General features: G+C 42.7%; 1 protein-coding gene across 2 annotated transcripts in view; it reads left to right on the plus strand.

Moving 5' to 3' along the window:
* The window catches only part of LOC140995808 (tetratricopeptide repeat protein 28-like), a 202,408-nt gene that overhangs the window by 162,219 nt on the left and 22,434 nt on the right, over positions 1 to 17,755 (plus strand). For both annotated transcript variants that reach the window (XM_073465917.1, XM_073465918.1), the window contains 4 exons: positions 480 to 987; positions 11,342 to 12,138; positions 12,273 to 12,817; positions 14,788 to 15,311. In XM_073465917.1, coding sequence (XP_073322018.1) covers positions 480 to 987; positions 11,342 to 12,138; positions 12,273 to 12,817; positions 14,788 to 15,311 — 2,374 coding nt within the window. The remainder of the gene's footprint in view (positions 1 to 479; positions 988 to 11,341; positions 12,139 to 12,272; positions 12,818 to 14,787; positions 15,312 to 17,755) is intronic.

Genomic DNA, 17,755 nt, shown 5'->3' on the forward strand with positions numbered 1-17,755 from the left:
CAGTCAGACAGCCAGTCGGCCCCCCACCGCTCTGGTGTGAAGCTAAACCCTCTCCTCTCCCCCCTGATTAGCAGTGTCTTTGTTCCGTTGGCGGTGGCGCACCATGAAGCGTGATTGCAGTGGGCAAACTGACGGCTTTAAAACAAGCCTGCTGCTGCGCTGATCTGCATCACACTTTACCCCCCTCGTTACTTTGCAAGGATGAAATCAAATCAGGTTGTGTTTGTTGTTTGGTCTCTGAGCAGTAAGCCTCCTCAGAGATTTGGGAATTCTGATTTTTTTCTTCTTTTTATTCCTTTCATGTGTAGTGCTTCTGGCTAAAGCGACGTTTAAATATGGGTGGGAAATCTGTGATGTAAAGGCAACAAAGTGACTCACTGTTGATGGAATGTGGGTATAATTAATGGAGCTATTTGAGATTTTTTTATTACCTTGTCTGTTTTCCTTACATGCTTTCCTTTCTGTCTCTCTATCCATAGGCTGCTTCAATGGCACTGAGCAGCTTGGGCCATGTATATACAGCCATAGGGGACTATCCAAATGCCCTGGCAAGCCACAAGCAGTGTGTCCTGCTGGCCAAGCAGTCCAAGGATCAGCTGTCTGAGGCTCGTGAGCTGGGAAACATGGGAGCCGTCTACATCGCCATGGGAGACTTTGAAAATGCTGTCCAATGCCATGAGCAGCACCTGGGCATTGCCAAGGCCCTGGAAAATAAGCGAGAGGAAGCCCGGGCCTATAGCAACCTGGGCAGTGCCTACCACTACCACCGTAACTTTGACAAGGCCATGTCCTACCATACTCACGTTCTGGAGCTCGCCCAGGAGCTGGAGGAAAAGTCCATTGAGATGAGAGCCTACGCAGGACTAGGTCATGCTGCTCGCTGCATGCAGGACTTGGAGAGGGCAAAGCAGTACCATGAACAGCAGCTGTCTATAGCTGAGGGTCTGAAGGACAGGGCGGCAGAAGGAAGGGCCTCCTCCAATCTTGGTATGTATGCAAAATAGGAAAATAGCATGAACACCAAAGTCTTCCATATGCTCATGGTAGACCATTTGCTTCCTATGGTAACAATTCAACATACAGTATACTGAATAATATCACTATCATTGTCTTAAAGTTGAGCAAATCATAACCAGCCATAGTTTCTAAAATCCAAAATGTTTTACATGTTTCAAACAGTAGTATTGTCGGATTACTATCAGGTGAGTTTGATTAGCAAGACCAAAGATATTTCTGGTGAAATATCTGTGTTGGGCGTGTTGATTCAGTAGCCAGTCAGGTGATAGAAATCAAGTCCAGCTTGAGTAATACATCCATAATTTCTACAGACAACGAGACTGCACAATGGTTCCTGATGCTATAAGATGGGATTTTAAAACACTGGAAATTTAAAGGTTCAATATGTAAGACTTGACCACCTGTTCAATTCATACTCAAAACAAATAAGGAGCAGCATATCACCAGAGTAACAGCCAACTGCTGCCAGCTGAAGCTCCTTTTAGCTAGTTAGCTGAGTTAGCCGTGCAGCTAGTAGTCTGGACTGGGAGCGCCGAGCAGTGAAGAAGTGTTGGTGTTTGCACTGCTAGCACAGGAGCTTTGGGACTGGATGAGGCTAGCTGGTTAGCATGCTAAACATGCTTTGCAATACAATTCCTACATATTGCACCTTTAATATAGCAACAATCATTTTATCCTCCTTATAGAAAGTAATCTACTAGGAATTTATACTTGCATGTATTAATTGGAAGTACATTGTTTTGGGGCAAGTGTTAGGTAAGGTTCAGCGCTGTCTTTTTTTGGCTGAAACCCTCGGTTGTTGGTCTGAACATGGTCAGTCTGATATTTGAGCTAAATCAATCAGCACTGTTTTCTCCAAAGTATGATTATGATGATGAGCATGAGTATTGATCACTGGAGTGAATCTCCCAGGGACACACAACTGACTTTGGTAGTGGTGTTCTCCTCAGATTAATGAGTAGGATCCCTAAAATACTGCAAGTCCTGTTCCATGTATCATGTCATCGTCTCAGATCCACACACATCATGTACAGCGCCTGGTGGATGAATGTCTTCCTTTGAGATTCCTTGACCCTTTCAGTTAGTAAAGGTCAGTGTCCAGCAGCACAAACTGTGTGATAAATCTGTGTTAGTACATCCTCAGAGATAAGGAAGCACCTGGTTGTTAGACAGAATGAAATGTTGCAGACTGGACGTAGGTAAGGGTTTACTGATTGTTTGCTTCAACATGGGAATTTATGAGAGTCTTTTTTTTTTTTTTTAGCTACATTTGACCTAGCCCACTGAAACAGAGATAAAAAGAAACAAAGGTGTCCTAGGCGCTCATTTATTGTTTTGGGGATACAGTATGAGAGCTTCCTGCTAGTGTTTCCACTGTGCTTCTGGCTACATTCCTTTGTTTGCTTCATGTAAATGAGCTGTTTGATTATTGTTGTTTTCATTTTTTTTATGGTTAGTAAGACCTGTATTTGTAACTTGTATGCAACAGTCAGCAATATAGTACTTTAATTTCTTTTTAGTTTTATGTAAAGTTGTTTTAGATACAATATTTAAAGGGCAACTCCAACAATTGTATGTGTTAAAGTGTGTTTACAGCTCTTAGGGAGTACTACTGCATATGTGAAAAAATAGCATAAACCCTTTTGTGGCTCCAGAGGAAGCTGCATGTAATCTGATAAATTGGCTCCAGTGATGTCACAAGTCCCGTGACCTAGCATTGCACTCCTATAACACTGTTGGAGTCATGATGGACAGTTTAAAAACAAATCACCAAAATCGATACAGTGGAAAAAAATTACCACCTTTTTTATTCCACTCATTCTTCTTCCTTTTTAAACCTGGCGCCTACATTACCCACGATGCATATACTACTGTTACACGTCCCCAAGACTTTAACCTGTAAAATTGGTGGAGTTGCCCTTTAATGGTTGCATTACATTCTACAGTGAATGGCAGCCAGTAGATTATGTAAGAATCAGGTAATGGAGTACAAGGTTTCTGCATGGAAGCCAGGGAGGAAGATGGTTCATGATGGAGCCAACTGTAATTCATGAGCCCAGAAGTTCTGTGTGATAGAATGCCAACATATAATGTAAACTGTCAGGGTCTAAATACACCCCATAAAAAAATATATATTTTCATGGGAAATCTCTTTAATCCACACTGCTCTCACCTTCACACTGACTTGGACTTAATCACATCTTGAAATGAAAAGTGGTGCGGAGATAAATAAAAACGAGATGGGAAAAAATAAGTATATGATGCTGTTTTGATTAAAACTTAAAATGTAATTATTATCCCCTTTACAATCCAATATCTTACAGCCACATCCTGCTAGAAGAAATTATTAGCGAGGTAACCTTGCGGAGTCTGTGAACATAATGATGAAAGGAGCCTTGGGGATAAAGGTGTCCCTTTGGATATTCAGTTCCCCATGAGATACATGTTATGGCCAATTTTCCTGTATTTAGTCCAGCAATTACAATCTGCGCTGGGTGACTTATGATAGCCATCAAGACAGTAGTAAACCTGACTCTAATGGACAACTAAAAGGCATAATAGTTCCCCCCAGATGAATTATTCTTTAACCTAATGTATAAAAGTGAGCAAGCGGAGAGTGGGGTTAATCAGCCAAACATAAATTGAAGTCGTCCTTTGACCGGCCTAACGGTCGCATATCCTGGGAGGCTCTTAGCGCCAACACACACCTGATTTTAAAAGTGAGCTGGTAACTGGTTGTCATAAATTAAAGGCACTGGTGAGAACATTTTTATGATCCTACTACAGTACATGTGAGCTTTATTACGAGTGGGCACTACATGTCAGGCAGCAAATGTATTCCCATCCATAGTATGACGGCCTTTACGATGGCAACGATGCTTATTCATTATTAGTTGCGACATTACAGTTATTCTGGTCCATGACAGAGTAATGAAAGTATAGATGCAGTGTCAAAGACCACAAGCTGGTGACAGCACAGAAGCTAAATGAGTGGGTGGTAGCAGATGAAGCCTGTTGCTCCATGGAGACGGCCCGGACAAGCTGGAGCATCATGTGGATGCAAAACCTCTTGACACCCAGGGAAACTTCCTGCCCGTCTCAGTGTCGCCTGATCGGTTGCTATTTTCGTTCTCTCCTCGTTTTCCAGTTTTTGACGCCTCCCTCTCTCACTCTCTCCGTCTCTCTCCTCCTCACCCCTACTGATTGTAATCTGCAGCTGTCAAGCTCCCAGTAATTGAAACTGACTTGATGAATCGCTTAATTACCTTTAATAGCTGATTCAAGAGGAGCTGAATAATGAAGATAACAGAGAATGAAGTGGAGGTTGTGGAGCATCAGTCTGTAATTGGCCCATTGTTGTTGTTGTTGTTCTTTTTGTTTGCGGCAGTGGGGCGTGTGTTGTTTTTCCGTCATCAGCGCCCACAAACCTCCTTAGCACAAGAAGATACGGGCTAAAACTAACAGGATGTTGTTTGAGACTTCAAAAAATGCTGCCATTACGCCATGCACTAAAAGGGGAAGGATGATGGAGTGAAGATTAACGAGCTGCGATAAAAGCAAAAAACACTGCGCGAGAGAGACGGAGAAGGAGAAGTTGCAGAAGCAGGAAGGAGCAAACTTTTATTATGCCCTCTCAGCTCGTCGTTAATGTTGCGTGTAGTGTGGGTGGAGCAGCAGCTGACATGGCTCTGAGGTACCGTTGTATAGAGATCGCCATGCTTTAATATCAAACCATGATGCCCAGCGGTACCAGCAGCCCTGGCTCAGCACACTCTGACCTATAAAGGATATGAAAATGTTGCATTCCAGCCCCATTTATTATTCATTAATTGGCTAACTCACCCTCTAGTCAGCAATATTTAATATCTGGGAGAGGACTGAAGTGGTGGGTTCCCATGTAGTTCACATTTTCTGGTATTCATGAAACAGAATCTAAATTGTATTATTTTCCTCTTGCATTTCACTTCAAAGAGACCTTGAATAAGTTTGTCTGTTAGCGTTTGTGTTTCAGCCCGGTCTTTGTTGCGCTCGCTGTTCCTCAACTCACACCTCCTCGTCTGACCATATGTCTTAAAGAAGTCACTTGAATGTCGACCCGCATCAGATAGAAAGGCTGGAGGTAACAGACCTAATTAAGCATTTTTTTTTTCCCACTTCTTTTCATCCAGCATCCCCGGGGAATGCTTTGTGCTGATGCTCGCAAAAACAAAGCAACAGAAAGAGGAAAACAACAGGAAGAATAGTTCACAAAACAACACAGAATCAGACAATGAGCAGTGGGATGCTCTGTAATCAAACCTCATCAATCTAAAAAACACAGGATAGAACTTCTGTATTGAATTAGTTTCAGACCTTTTGTGCTAAAACCCCTTCACAGCTTTTTCCATTTAAGGGTCATGTGAGAATGAGTGCTGGAATCTGCATTCCACAAAATCAGTTATGGAAATCTGTTCTGTCCAGACATCTGATTACCAGGTTTTGTAACATGTCTGACAGGAACAATGTCACACCAGTAGATTAAGCGTTGTGATTTGTATTTTTAACAGGCTGTATTTGTTGGCAGCCGTGTTCAAGTGTAGTAACACTGACCCTGAGACTGCGAGCTCTTAACATCTAATCGTGAAAGGAAATATGTCAGCTGAGCCTTTTAAGTGAATTGCATGCAAATGATAAGTAGATGAGATGCATGTCCTTTATCTTGACATGGTTCTACCATGAGTGCATCTCTATCATCATCATTATCGCCATAATGACAGCAACAATGTTTGTGCGAATATAAATCCTGTACCTTTTCAAAACTGATTTCAGTAGGAACAAACAGACAGGGACCAGACTTGCCTGGGGTACCGGAGCGTAGAGATTATTCAGTTTTGTACCTAAGCCTTTTGAAACAGCAGTGATTGTAGATATATTATTAGTCTGACCAGCAAGGCGAGCAGCAGAGTGCTGAATTTACAGAGGAATTTAGCGAGCCTAATGGCCTAGACAGGATGAATGAAAGAAAGCTGTAAGGAGAAAGACAGGCAAAGAGCCTAACAAATAACATGAAAAGTGCATTTATCTGAGATTGGTGACATCTTCAACTCGCCATTAATGACCGGGTAAACACCCTAAGTAAATATTAACAGGTCTGCAAAAGGAAAGAAGCGACGATGTGAAAAATAGGTCAAGAAGAGGTGAAGTAGTGGTGGGATTTTAAGGATGCCAGTCTTCTGTTACTCTCTTGGAGAGATCTTTGCTAACTACAGTATCTGATCTTTGCAGCTTGGCCCCAAATTTTTGTTTGTTGGAAAAGCAGCAGACGCTCCTTGCCTCCCCCTGCAAGGCCTCCTTCAATCTCCGACAAAGGACCATGCCAAAAACTGGACTAGAGGCCCTGCAAAACACACTCCTAGTGTTTGTGCTTACGCTAAAGTTTAGCTCACTGTATGCAGTTATTATTCTACTCACTGTGGAGCTATTAAACAAAACAAAAGAGCTGTAGCATTCTTTTGAATTTGTGAGCTTTTTTCAGCACGTCTGCAAATTCAGCATGAAATGTGATCTTGTCCTAAACGGAGAAGAGATTGTGCAGTGCAAAACAAGTTGAGTAGAGACTTGGAGACTGAACATTATTGGTTAAGTAGGAGGAATCCAATGTCATGCGTGTGGACAGTACCGCGACAGTTGGCTCGGTGCGCTGAGGTGGGTTGAGGGTCAGTAGGAGCAGAAAGGAAAGCAGCTCAGTTGATGCTGTAGTAGGACGAGTACAACAGTCTGTCTTTGTGTTTCTGGTGACATACCACCCACTCAGGACGCATGCATCTATCCATACCTGTCCTTTTTTATCTCCCTCCTTCCTATCTCTCTGTCAGTGAGAGTATACAAGATGTCTGTGTCTGCGAGTGAGGATTTGGTACCTTAAGCCCAGACCCTCAGCTCCGCCCCTTCTGCTACTCTGGCAGACCCCAGCAGGATCTAGTGTCTGCCTCAGCTCACTACTTCCCCCCACAGATCATAACACACACAATCGTAGTATATTGTACAACTCATACAGCTAATTTTAGACACTTCACTTAGACACACACTGCCTATCACAAAGGAGTCTCTCATATTCCATTCACACTTCAATCCTCATAAACATATTTAGAATAGAAGTCTTCACGAAATTAATCCTCCATATTACGATTAAGTCATCCATATATCACCTTTAAATGTTGGATATACTGTACTTGATATAACCCTTTTCAATCTGGTGTTTCACTTTCGCTGTGCTGATAGTGACGGCTAGTTTATTTTTACTTCACAGTAGAGTTTTATTTACGATTTATACTTTTCAGTACTGTGTGGGGGAAGAACAGAATTATTTCTATTCGTATACGTATATATTATTTTTATAGAGCATCTACAAAGTTAATGCCAAAAAAGTTTGGATGCTGTGGTTCTTCTCACTTTGCGTGTTGCAGGAATCAAATTTATGATGAAGATGGTTCTTTATTTATCAGATACAGTGTACAATGTAGTGAAACTTGTAGGGCATCCCTGAGGAGCAGTAGGTCACATGAACCTCACATCATATTAATATAATTCAAAGACTATTAAACTTAAAGGTAGAATCAGTAGGATTTGTCCAAGCTGTTCGTAAATGCACCACACAGATAGTTGATTGTGGAGTCTCATTCCCAGAACATCAAATACCGACATTTTGGGTTGGTAAAGCGTCCAGAACAACAACAAACTGATAAAATAAGAAAATCAAGGCAGAGGGCTGCAGGGTCTCTGCAGATACGAGACACTAACATGCCTTTTCTCCCCACGTCTGTTGTGCGTGATATGCACTGATGATGATGTTGAAATCAGTCTTGTGATGTTTGGAAGGCAGAGTGCAATGACGCAAAATAAAAATATGCAATAAATCCCTTCAAATGCATTAAAACTGAAGTAATAAGAGTATAAAAGTTGAAGTGTGTTTAACCTTTACCTTTTAGTCCTTCACTTCAGACACACTGCATCCATTAGTAATAACCCACAACTTGTTTCTTTCATCAAAAGTACTGTAGCTGCAAGCAGCTACATAAATACTTTCATGGTGACAAAACAATCTAGAAATTTTAAAAGATACTCAGAAGTACTAAACTGCATATGTGAGCTCCGGCAGGATAAAATGTTGCGTGAATACCGCCCTGTCTCATTGGAATTTCCTCCAAAGATTGGCTTCCCTCTGTTGGTATTTTACACATGCCAATCTCCTTGAGCTGAGACCTGAATAGGCATCAACATTTCCACAAACATCCTGTTCTGGTTTTCACTCCTCGAACATGAATGCAAATTATAATGTTGACCTCATTCTAAAATATAAATGAGGAACACACCCAAGTCATTATTTCGGGCTCAGGCTGGTCATCTCTACTCTATTTCTATATCACGCCACCACAGTGGCAGCAGCACCATTGTTAGTAAAAATCCTCTTAGCTAACTGTAGGCAGCAGCGCTTTGGACCTCCACAGCTCCTGGAAGAATGACACAGTGATTTACTCAGAACATGACACCATCCCTCAAAGTCATCACTGCAGCGTATCCCTCTATGTATAGCCAGCTGTGTAATGAAAAGTGACAACACATCGCCATGCTTTTAATGTCTTTGGTTATGGGGGGATGGAGAGGGCTCTGGATGGATAGGGCCCTGTATAAAAGAGTTTGACTGATGTGGTGTGGGCTTTATCCTGCTTTTTCACAGTCATTGTCTCAAGCTGTGCGCTAAAAGAGAAATGATTGAGCCATATTATTTTATATGTTACAGTCAAGTGCATTTTGTATGCACCACAGGCTTACAATGTTGTTAACATTTGAGGTTAAATTGAATCCCAAGACTGACGCTTTGTTGGGGTCATTTTGATTTGGACAGCATGCCACAGTGACCACTTCAGCGGGACCCTCTTAGTAGTTCCAATTTTGGTGTTTCAGCGGCATGTTTGGTACGATTTTATTTACTATCCTGCTAGATACTATTCCCAAAGGGTCCTGTAATCCTCTTACCATATGGGTGGGGGCAGAAAATATTTCCTTGCTTCAAGTGTGGCTACAGGCATAGCCTAAGGCTTATGGCAGTTTTTGGCAGCTTCCAAGCCCAACGTCAAACCCTTGCCATACACCCCCAGCCTCTGCCCCTGCTGTATCTTCTACCCCTCCGTCCATCACCAAGCCCCTGATCCATTTTTAGCCTGCAGCATGGAACTTGTTTGCTGGTAATACATCAGAAGGCATTATATCCTCAGCAAGATCAGCCTCCGTTGGGGAAAGCATAACCTTGGGAGTGACTTTGTGGCGAGGGCTGTCAGTGCTCTTCCAAGTAGCCTGCTGTGAATCTTAAAATGCTTCTACCCTTAGGAAAGACTTCCAGGAAAGGTGAAGCTGTGGGGTTTTTCCAAGGTGTTGGAAGTGTGCCAGCAGAACCTTAAAATCCAAGAGGTTTTATGCCTAATTCATTTATTTTGGCTCAAAAATTAAAACAGTTTTACTCTATTTACATGCTCCAAGGAACCACTCAGATTTCCCTAATTGTGAAAGTCTTCATGGTGAAGTTATGTCATGAGCAATTTCAATTTTTCCTGTATTATTTGGCAGCACTACTTCTCTCCATGTTCTACTCTCAGATATGCCTAGCATATACCAACTCCTCAGGGCGATGACCTGATGATTACAAGGTCACTTCAGGTTGTACCACCTTAACCTGAGAACACAAGCAAGCAAACAAACAGCACATCAGATTTGATTTGTCTGTGGTTGTCTGCGGTGTGCTGAATCATGGTCTGAATTAAGTAGGCAGACGTTCTTTGATGATGTTTTCTCAGCAGAATCCAATCTGTCAGCAGAAAAAAAGCTGTTGGATCTTTTTTTCAGTTTAATTTTCAGACACCCAATTAAGGATGTTTGAAACTAATCTCCTCATTTAGACTTGATTTAGAGTGAAATATTTATTTTTTTGAATCTCTTCTATGTCCACCACCAACCTGCAAAAGCTTGTATCCACTTTGTGTGCATGTAATAATATACAAACCAATGTGCAGCACAGTGGCTCATACTGTAGAGGCGCCAAAGCTTTTTTTCCCATCCTCATTGGCCTAATGTGCTGCTTTTTAATTGAGCCAACATCTGAATACATATCCAGATCGATTGTAGAACCTCTGCAGTCGTTTGAGCCTTCTGTTTAGTTTCAATCCCACTGTTTATGTAGCCTGTGCTCAGGCCCATAATGTGGCAGGTTTCGGATGAAATAAATGGGAAAACACACATGGCGGTAACTAATCCCGGCGGCACCATCACACACTCACCACAAGCCACAGAGCCCCTCTCCTTCCCTGGTTCCCACCCACTCTGGCTCCAGAACCGTTTCCATCCCTGGTGTCCCATCAGTGGCTGTACCCCCGTCCTACTGAAGTAGCCCATTAGTCTCTGTGCTGATGCAGCAAAGCAATGATGGCCAGGCTGTATGAAGGACTCAGTTATTTTCCTTGCAGCTGGTTTCTTTTTCTGTCTCCATCTGCCAGCCTGCAGCCATTCCGCCTTCTCTCTCAGTGAGCTTTAATATTATCAATGCATTATTATCATAGAAGGCTGGGTGACAATGCAAAAAGAGAGACCCAGAGATTAGTGGTGAGTCTCAGAGGGATGGAGGAGAGATCCGGTAGATATGCAGTGATGTCTCTTTACTCTCTGCTGTGTATTTGCCAGTGTGCATGTGGGTGTGTGTACACATTTGTTTGTGTGTGTGTGTGTGTGTGTGTGTGTGTGTGTGTGTGTGTGTGTGCCAGATGGCTGCCCGGCTGTGGGGTAAAGCTATTATTTTTCAGAGGATGGTATTTTATCAGAGATAATTCGCTCAATGCACCGGGTTCTCCATTATTTATTGTTGCTCCACACTTATCTCGTTTTTCTAAAGTTGTTTGCTGAGCTTTCCATCAACTCTCGACACTCCTTCTCACTTTTACTTCCTCCGTCTTTCTCTCTTGTTCTCCCACAATCGTTTCCAACCCCGTGGAAAAGTTGTTGATTTTGGTAAAATCCCTCTAAGACACAATCATCAAAGACAGCTTACACAATCAAAAGATTCTATTTTGGTGTTATAATAACTCTGTTTGATTGCACTACATTTTAATGACCATAATTCTGTGGGAGAGTGTGTTGTGTAAGCAGAGAACAGATGGCTCAGAGTGCATATTTTAACAACCAAATGACTTGTTTTGTACATGAAGAGCTGACGAGGCACTTGAATTCTCCTCAATTACAATTTTTCCCTGAATAGGTCTTTAACATTATCCCCTTGCTGTCCCTCCTCTCACCACAGGCATCATCCACCAAATGAAGGGGGACTATGAGACTGCACTGAAACTCCACAAAACACACCTGGCCATTGCTCAGGAGCTGAATGACTATGCTGCTCAGGGCCGGTCCTATGGGAACATGGGTAATGCTTACAATGCCCTTGGAGCCTTTGACCAGGCTGTTCGCTACCACCGCCAGGAGCTGCAGATCTCCATGGAGGTCAATGACCGGGCCTCACAGGCCTCCACTCATGGAAACCTGGCTGTGGCTTACCAAGCCCTGGGAGCCCATGACCGTGCTCTGCAACACTACCAGAACCACCTCAACATTGCTCGTGAGCTCAGAGATGTCCAGAGCGAGGCACGGGCTCTGGGCAACCTCGGCAACTTCCACTGCTCTCGAGGAGAGTTCCCTCAGGCCGTGCCCTACTATGAGCAGTACCTCCGCCTGTCCCCTGACCTCCAAGACATGGAGAGTGAAGGAAAAGTTTGTCATAATCTGGGTTATGCCCACTACTGTCTCGGCAACTACCAGGATGCCGTCAAATACTATGAGCAGGACTTAGCTCTGGCCAAGGACCTTCATGACAAACTGAGTCAAGCCAAGGCTTACTGTAACCTCGGTCTGGCTTTTAAGGCCTTGGGAGACTTTACTAAGGCGGAGGAGTGTCAAAAATACCTGCTGTCGCTGGCCCAGTCCCTGAACAATGCACAGGCTCGCTTCAGAGCTCTGGGGAACCTCGGGGACATATTTGTCTGTAAAAAGGATGTGGCTGGAGCCATTCAGTTTTACGAGCAACAACTGGCCTTAGCTCACCAGGTACGGCCACACATAATGAATGTAGTTCACCATATACTAGAACAGTTAGTCATACAAATAGGAAATGCCATGTGGAGTGTAATTTTGATATCATTCACTCACATCCATGCTCATAAAATTCTGTCTCGTTTCAGGTTAAGGAGCGTAGGATGGAGGCCTGTGCCTATGCCGCCCTCGGGGCCACCTACAGACTAGTGCAGAAATATGACAAAGCTCTGGGCTATCACACCCAGGAGCTGGAGGTGTATCAAGAGCTGGGCGATGTGTCAGGAGAGTGCAAAGCCCACGGTCACCTGGCAGCTGTCTACATGGCCCTGGGGAAGTACGCCATGGCGTTCAAGAGCTACGAGGAGCAGCTGGAGCTGGGTCGGAGGCTGAAGGATCCTGTCGTGGAGGCTCAAGTGTACGGAAATATGGGCATCACGAAAATGAATGTAGGCGTGATGGAGGAGGCTATTGGCTACCTGGAGCAGCAGCTAGCCACTTTACAGCAGCTGAGTGGCAACGAGGCAGTAATGGACAGGGGTAGGGCCTATGGGAACCTGGGAGACTGTTATGAGGCTCTGGGTGACTTCGAGGAAGCCATCAAGTACTATGACCAATATCTGTCAGTGGCCCAGAGCCTCAACCGCATGCAGGACCAGGAGAAGGCCTACAGAGGGTTAGGCAATGGACACAGGTGAGTCTGCTTCAAACGAAAGGCATTCAAATTCAATACTTCACATTGCTAGATAAATACTTTCTGTCTTTGTGAAACACAGCAGTGTCAATTTCTCCCTTGCTGTTGCATTCGCAGATAATTGTATTGGCTGGGTATTACTAGCAATCACGGTAATCCTACTTTGCATGCTATTTTTCTCCTCGTGCTCACTATCAAGGACCACCACGGTTTTGAGACACCTTGCTGGTGAGCACAGCTCGGATATGAGCCCGGTGCTTGCTGTCTCAGCAGCAGCCTAGTGGCCCCGGTCTTATCTGTATGCAAAGAGGCTTTGGCACGCAGACGTCTGAAACTGAGGGAAGCAGTTATTTCGAGGCAACCTCTTACACATCTTGTGTCTCTTCTCCCGTCTATTTCTTCTCATGCGTCAAAGAGCTGATAGCATCCTAGGAGACTACGGTGCAAAATAAAACACGAAAGGCTTGCAGAAATCCTCATTTCGGAGATGATTTTCTTCTTATTCTTCTCATCAGCATGGCACAACAGCAATCACACACAGCAGTATTAGCCATGCATGAGTTCAGAGGGGAATAATAGACATCAGACACAAACCCCTCTCGTCTTCTAACAGCTCTTAGTCAGACACATACATTATCACACAACATTAATTAAGCTGAGGGCTTTTATTCTTTTAATGCTCCATTTGAACCGGCATTCGCCAATTGTTGGTGTGCCTGAGAATGTGAATAAAGTCTTTTTGAAGGCTGTGAAGGCAAATAAAATGTTGAGATGGGATGAAAGCCACTCTGTCAAAACATACAAAAGAGGATGGAAGCTAGGATCCTTTGACGGGTGACCCATCTCGCATTAAAGGATGGTAAACAGAGTTACCCTTCCAACACAAGCTAAATTTTATATTTCACATCAGAGCTCAGACATTTCTCATAAAGCCTTCCACGCACATTTAAGTCTGTCCACATCAGCAGCTATCAGAAGTGTGTTTGACATCTAAATCTATATTTCATTCACAGCAAAACTGAAATTATCTGGTGTTTTTACTCAATGTGCACTCCATGTATAGGGCTGCAACTACCAATAATTTTTAATATCAGTAATCTGTCAATCATTTTCTTGATTATTGGATTATTTGTTTGGTCTATAAAATGTCAGAAAATGGTGAAAAAATGTTAATCAGTGTTTCCCAAAGCCCAAGATGACATAATGTGAAGTCTTATTTTGTCCACAACCCAAAGTTATTCAGTCTACTGTCACAGAGGGGTAAAGAAACCAGAAAATATTCACATTTAAGAAGCTGAAATCAGAGAATTTTGACTTTATTTCTGAAAAAAATTACTCAAACCAATCAATACATCCCCCTTATTCCTTTAATCATTGATATATAATTGATTTATCGATTGATCGTTGCAGCTCTACATTCTATTGGTGCTCTGTCACAAGTAGAAATGCAACTAATGATTATTTTCATTATCGATTAATCTGTTGATCTTTTTCCCAATTAATGAATCATGCCATCTTTAAAATGTCAACAAATTGTGAAACTGCTCATCACAAACCTAAAGTGATATCTTCAAACTGCATGTTTTGTCCAACTAACAGTCAAAAACCCCAAGACTCTTCGCTCACTGTCGTTAATATGAAAGACAAGCCCCAAATCCTCACATTAAAGAAGCTGAGACCAGTAACTGTTTGACATTTTGTTTTGAAAAATGACTAAAACAATAGAAAGTCATAATAGTTGGCAATTCATTATCTTCCAGTTGATTAAATGACTAATTGTTGAAGCTCTAGTTACAAGTAAATAAATATTTATTTAATGGATAATGAATTTAGTATTAGATATGAGATAAGATTGTTGTGGCCATGATATACATCCCAGTATTTGTTCAATTCGAAAAGTTGTCTTGTTATTGGTTATCTCACCCGTCTCACTCCTAATCATCTCATTGGTTTCCTGTCTTTACCTACAGGGCCATGGGGAACCTACAGCAGTCCCTTGTGTGTTTTGAGAAGCGGTTAGTGGTGGCTCATGAGCTGGGGGAGTGTGGAGGCAAGGCTCAGGCCTACGGTGAACTGGGTGCACTGCACAGCCAGCTGGGCAATTACGAACAGGCTATCTCCTGTCTGGAGCGTCAGCTGGCCATCGCCCGTGACACCCATGACAGACTACTGGAGGGCGATGCCAGCTGCGGTTTGGGTGCTGTGTATCAAGCTATGGGAGAGTATGAGACTGCCCTGCGATGCCACCAAAGTGACCTGGAGATTGCAGAGGAAACGGGCAGCCCTGCGCGCCAGGCCCGCGCCTACGGGAACTTGGGCCTTACCTACGAGTCGCTTGGAAACTATGAGCGAGCTGTCGTGTTCCAGGAACAGCACCTAAGTGTGGCGGCTCAGACTAATGACTTGGCTGCCAAGACACTGGCCTATGGAAGCCTGGGGAGAACACACCACGCACTGCAAAACTACTCACAGGCTGTCATGTACCTGCAGGAAGGTGAGTGAGTCAGGGGGAACAGCAGAGAGGATTGCCTTTGTTGCCTGAGCTGATAGGCTTAGAGTTTGTGAATTCATGAATATGAAATTCAGAGCCTATTTGTTGCTAAGCCTATGCCACACTTTTATTAGGCTGTGTGCATGTGTGTGTGTCTGTTTGGGCTTTTGTACTCATGTGTTATAAGTGCACAGGGGGATTTTGTGTGCGCATTATGCGTCTGTGTTGGCTTCTGTTGTATAGGTATACCAGCATTTGTGTGTGTATGTCTGTGCAAACCTATCAGGATGCACGCCAAGCCATTTTTCCTGTTTACTGTTCGCTGTTCTTCACACCTCTATATCTACTTTTCTCAGAGGGTTCTTTGCAGTGAGCTGCCAAAGGATCTTTTCACACAGTGGCTGACAGACTCCTGCCTCTCACGCTTCATTGTCCCCTACACATTATGGTGAAATAAAAACCTGCAGCGTGGCCCCCTCGAAAATTCATTATGTCAGTGACAGTGGAGGAAGGGTTTGTCACCAAGGATGTAAAAAGTGGAAGCATCCAAGGATGTGAGCTGAACGTCCACACTGCCAGCCTCACCCATGCCCATTGATAGACTTCTTGCTCAGGCACACCCGCCGTGTTACGACCCAAACTCTGTTTGAATCCAAGAAAATTGCAGCTTGTGTAAGAAGATCGTTGTATATTTCACCCTGCAGGGAGTGAATGCAAGGATGCAGGAATACATCTCCTCTATCTCTCCTCTGTCGCCTTATTAGAGTTAGGCGGGCCTGCAGTGACCCATACACCCTCTGCAGGCCTGCTTGTTGAGCTTTAATGGAAACAAAGGCGACAGGCCATTCTGTCTCCAGCCTGTCCTCCTGTTGTCCCCCACACTGTCCTTGTATTGTTCCTCGGTCTGGCTGTGAAAAAGAACAGTGCCTTCACTATCCTTGACAGCCAATTATTTCTGGCCAACCTACCCAGACCGAAAAGTTGGCAAGCTTTATTTTCCTTCAGTTTTTCTATTTTTTTCTCTTCCTACTGCTAGTTGTTTTGTTTTTTTTATTCTTCATGCTGCACTGCTTGTTTTTTGTTTTTGTTTGCCGAAAAAAGATTAATTGGAAGGAGAGATAGAAAGGCAGTTCCAAACTAGTGCAGATATTGTTGACAACATGTGATCTCCAAATCAGTGTGAGAGTGTGTGTCTCTGATGGTTATGCTGCGTTATACAGTAATACAAAATAACGAGGCTACAGTGGAAGACACATAAAGACACCAATTAACTGCTGATAGGCTAACAAAATTTCTGTCACCTCAAGTGACACTACTCTTCACGTTATCTTCCTGTTATCTTCCTGTACTTTTCCATTAAAGGACACTGCACATCTCTGTGTCAATCTTAAACAAAGGAGGCATTTCACACCGAGATGCACTTTTGCAACGATTAACACAACAGTCATTAAATCAATGCCATCATTGTAGCGACTAATGGAGGTATTGCAGTTTCTTCACGCTTCGTTTATGGAACAACAACTAATGGAATAACAATATTATCCTGCAGAGGCAGTTTTTGGCAGAAGTGCACCTGATGCCTCATATTTGAACCTGGAAAAATGAGGTTTTATATTGATTCATGCAGATAATAAATATAAACAAAAATGGAATGTGCTGTTTATACCCTAATGGAGAAAATTCAATAGAATCTTATAAGTTGTAAAATATAGTTTCATAGATCATGTGAATATGAACAGGGCATGTTATTGTGCCTCAGGGTTTATTACTGTGCTTTCATATGAATTGACAAGATTATATATAGTATATTATACTAAGTTATTATGAATATTTTGTATGTTTGTATTTGAGGAAGAAATTGTGTTCGGAATAATAAACTCCAATATCCTGAGCAAGCCTGTGTAGTATAAGCATAAGCTTGTATGAAATCTAAGGACACATAGACATTGTGAACTTCAATATATAATATATAAATAGTGCATTTTATAACATGTGAATTTAGATTGATATATACATAGTTTATCTTAATAATTACCTTGAGTGAAATTAAATTGTCATTGCAGCCAGACACAGTAAAAAGAGGTTCATGAACACAGCAAAGATGACATCAAGGTGAACAAGCAAAAAGACTGTGAATGAGAATGAATAGATAAGTAAGGTTATTGACTGTTAATCAGGCTATAAGGTGCTGAAGATTTATAACTTCTAGATACAGTCGAATCATTGTAGTGTATAAAGAGATACCGGGCTACAAATTCTTTATATTTAGAACCGACTAAGGATTTCTAATCAAACACACTAATGGTAGCTGGTCTTGAACAGCTTGTCAGGATGCATATAACACTAAATGCAGCAGGATGATATGTGTCTCAGTGTGAAATGTCCGGACCTTTCATCATCATATGTGGACCCCTCACAGTTTTCAGAGTTGCTATTTTTATGCTATA

Source organism: Pagrus major, chromosome 5 (assembly GCF_040436345.1).
Source record: "Pagrus major chromosome 5, Pma_NU_1.0".
Classification (NCBI taxonomy): Eukaryota; Metazoa; Chordata; class Actinopteri; order Spariformes; family Sparidae; genus Pagrus; species Pagrus major.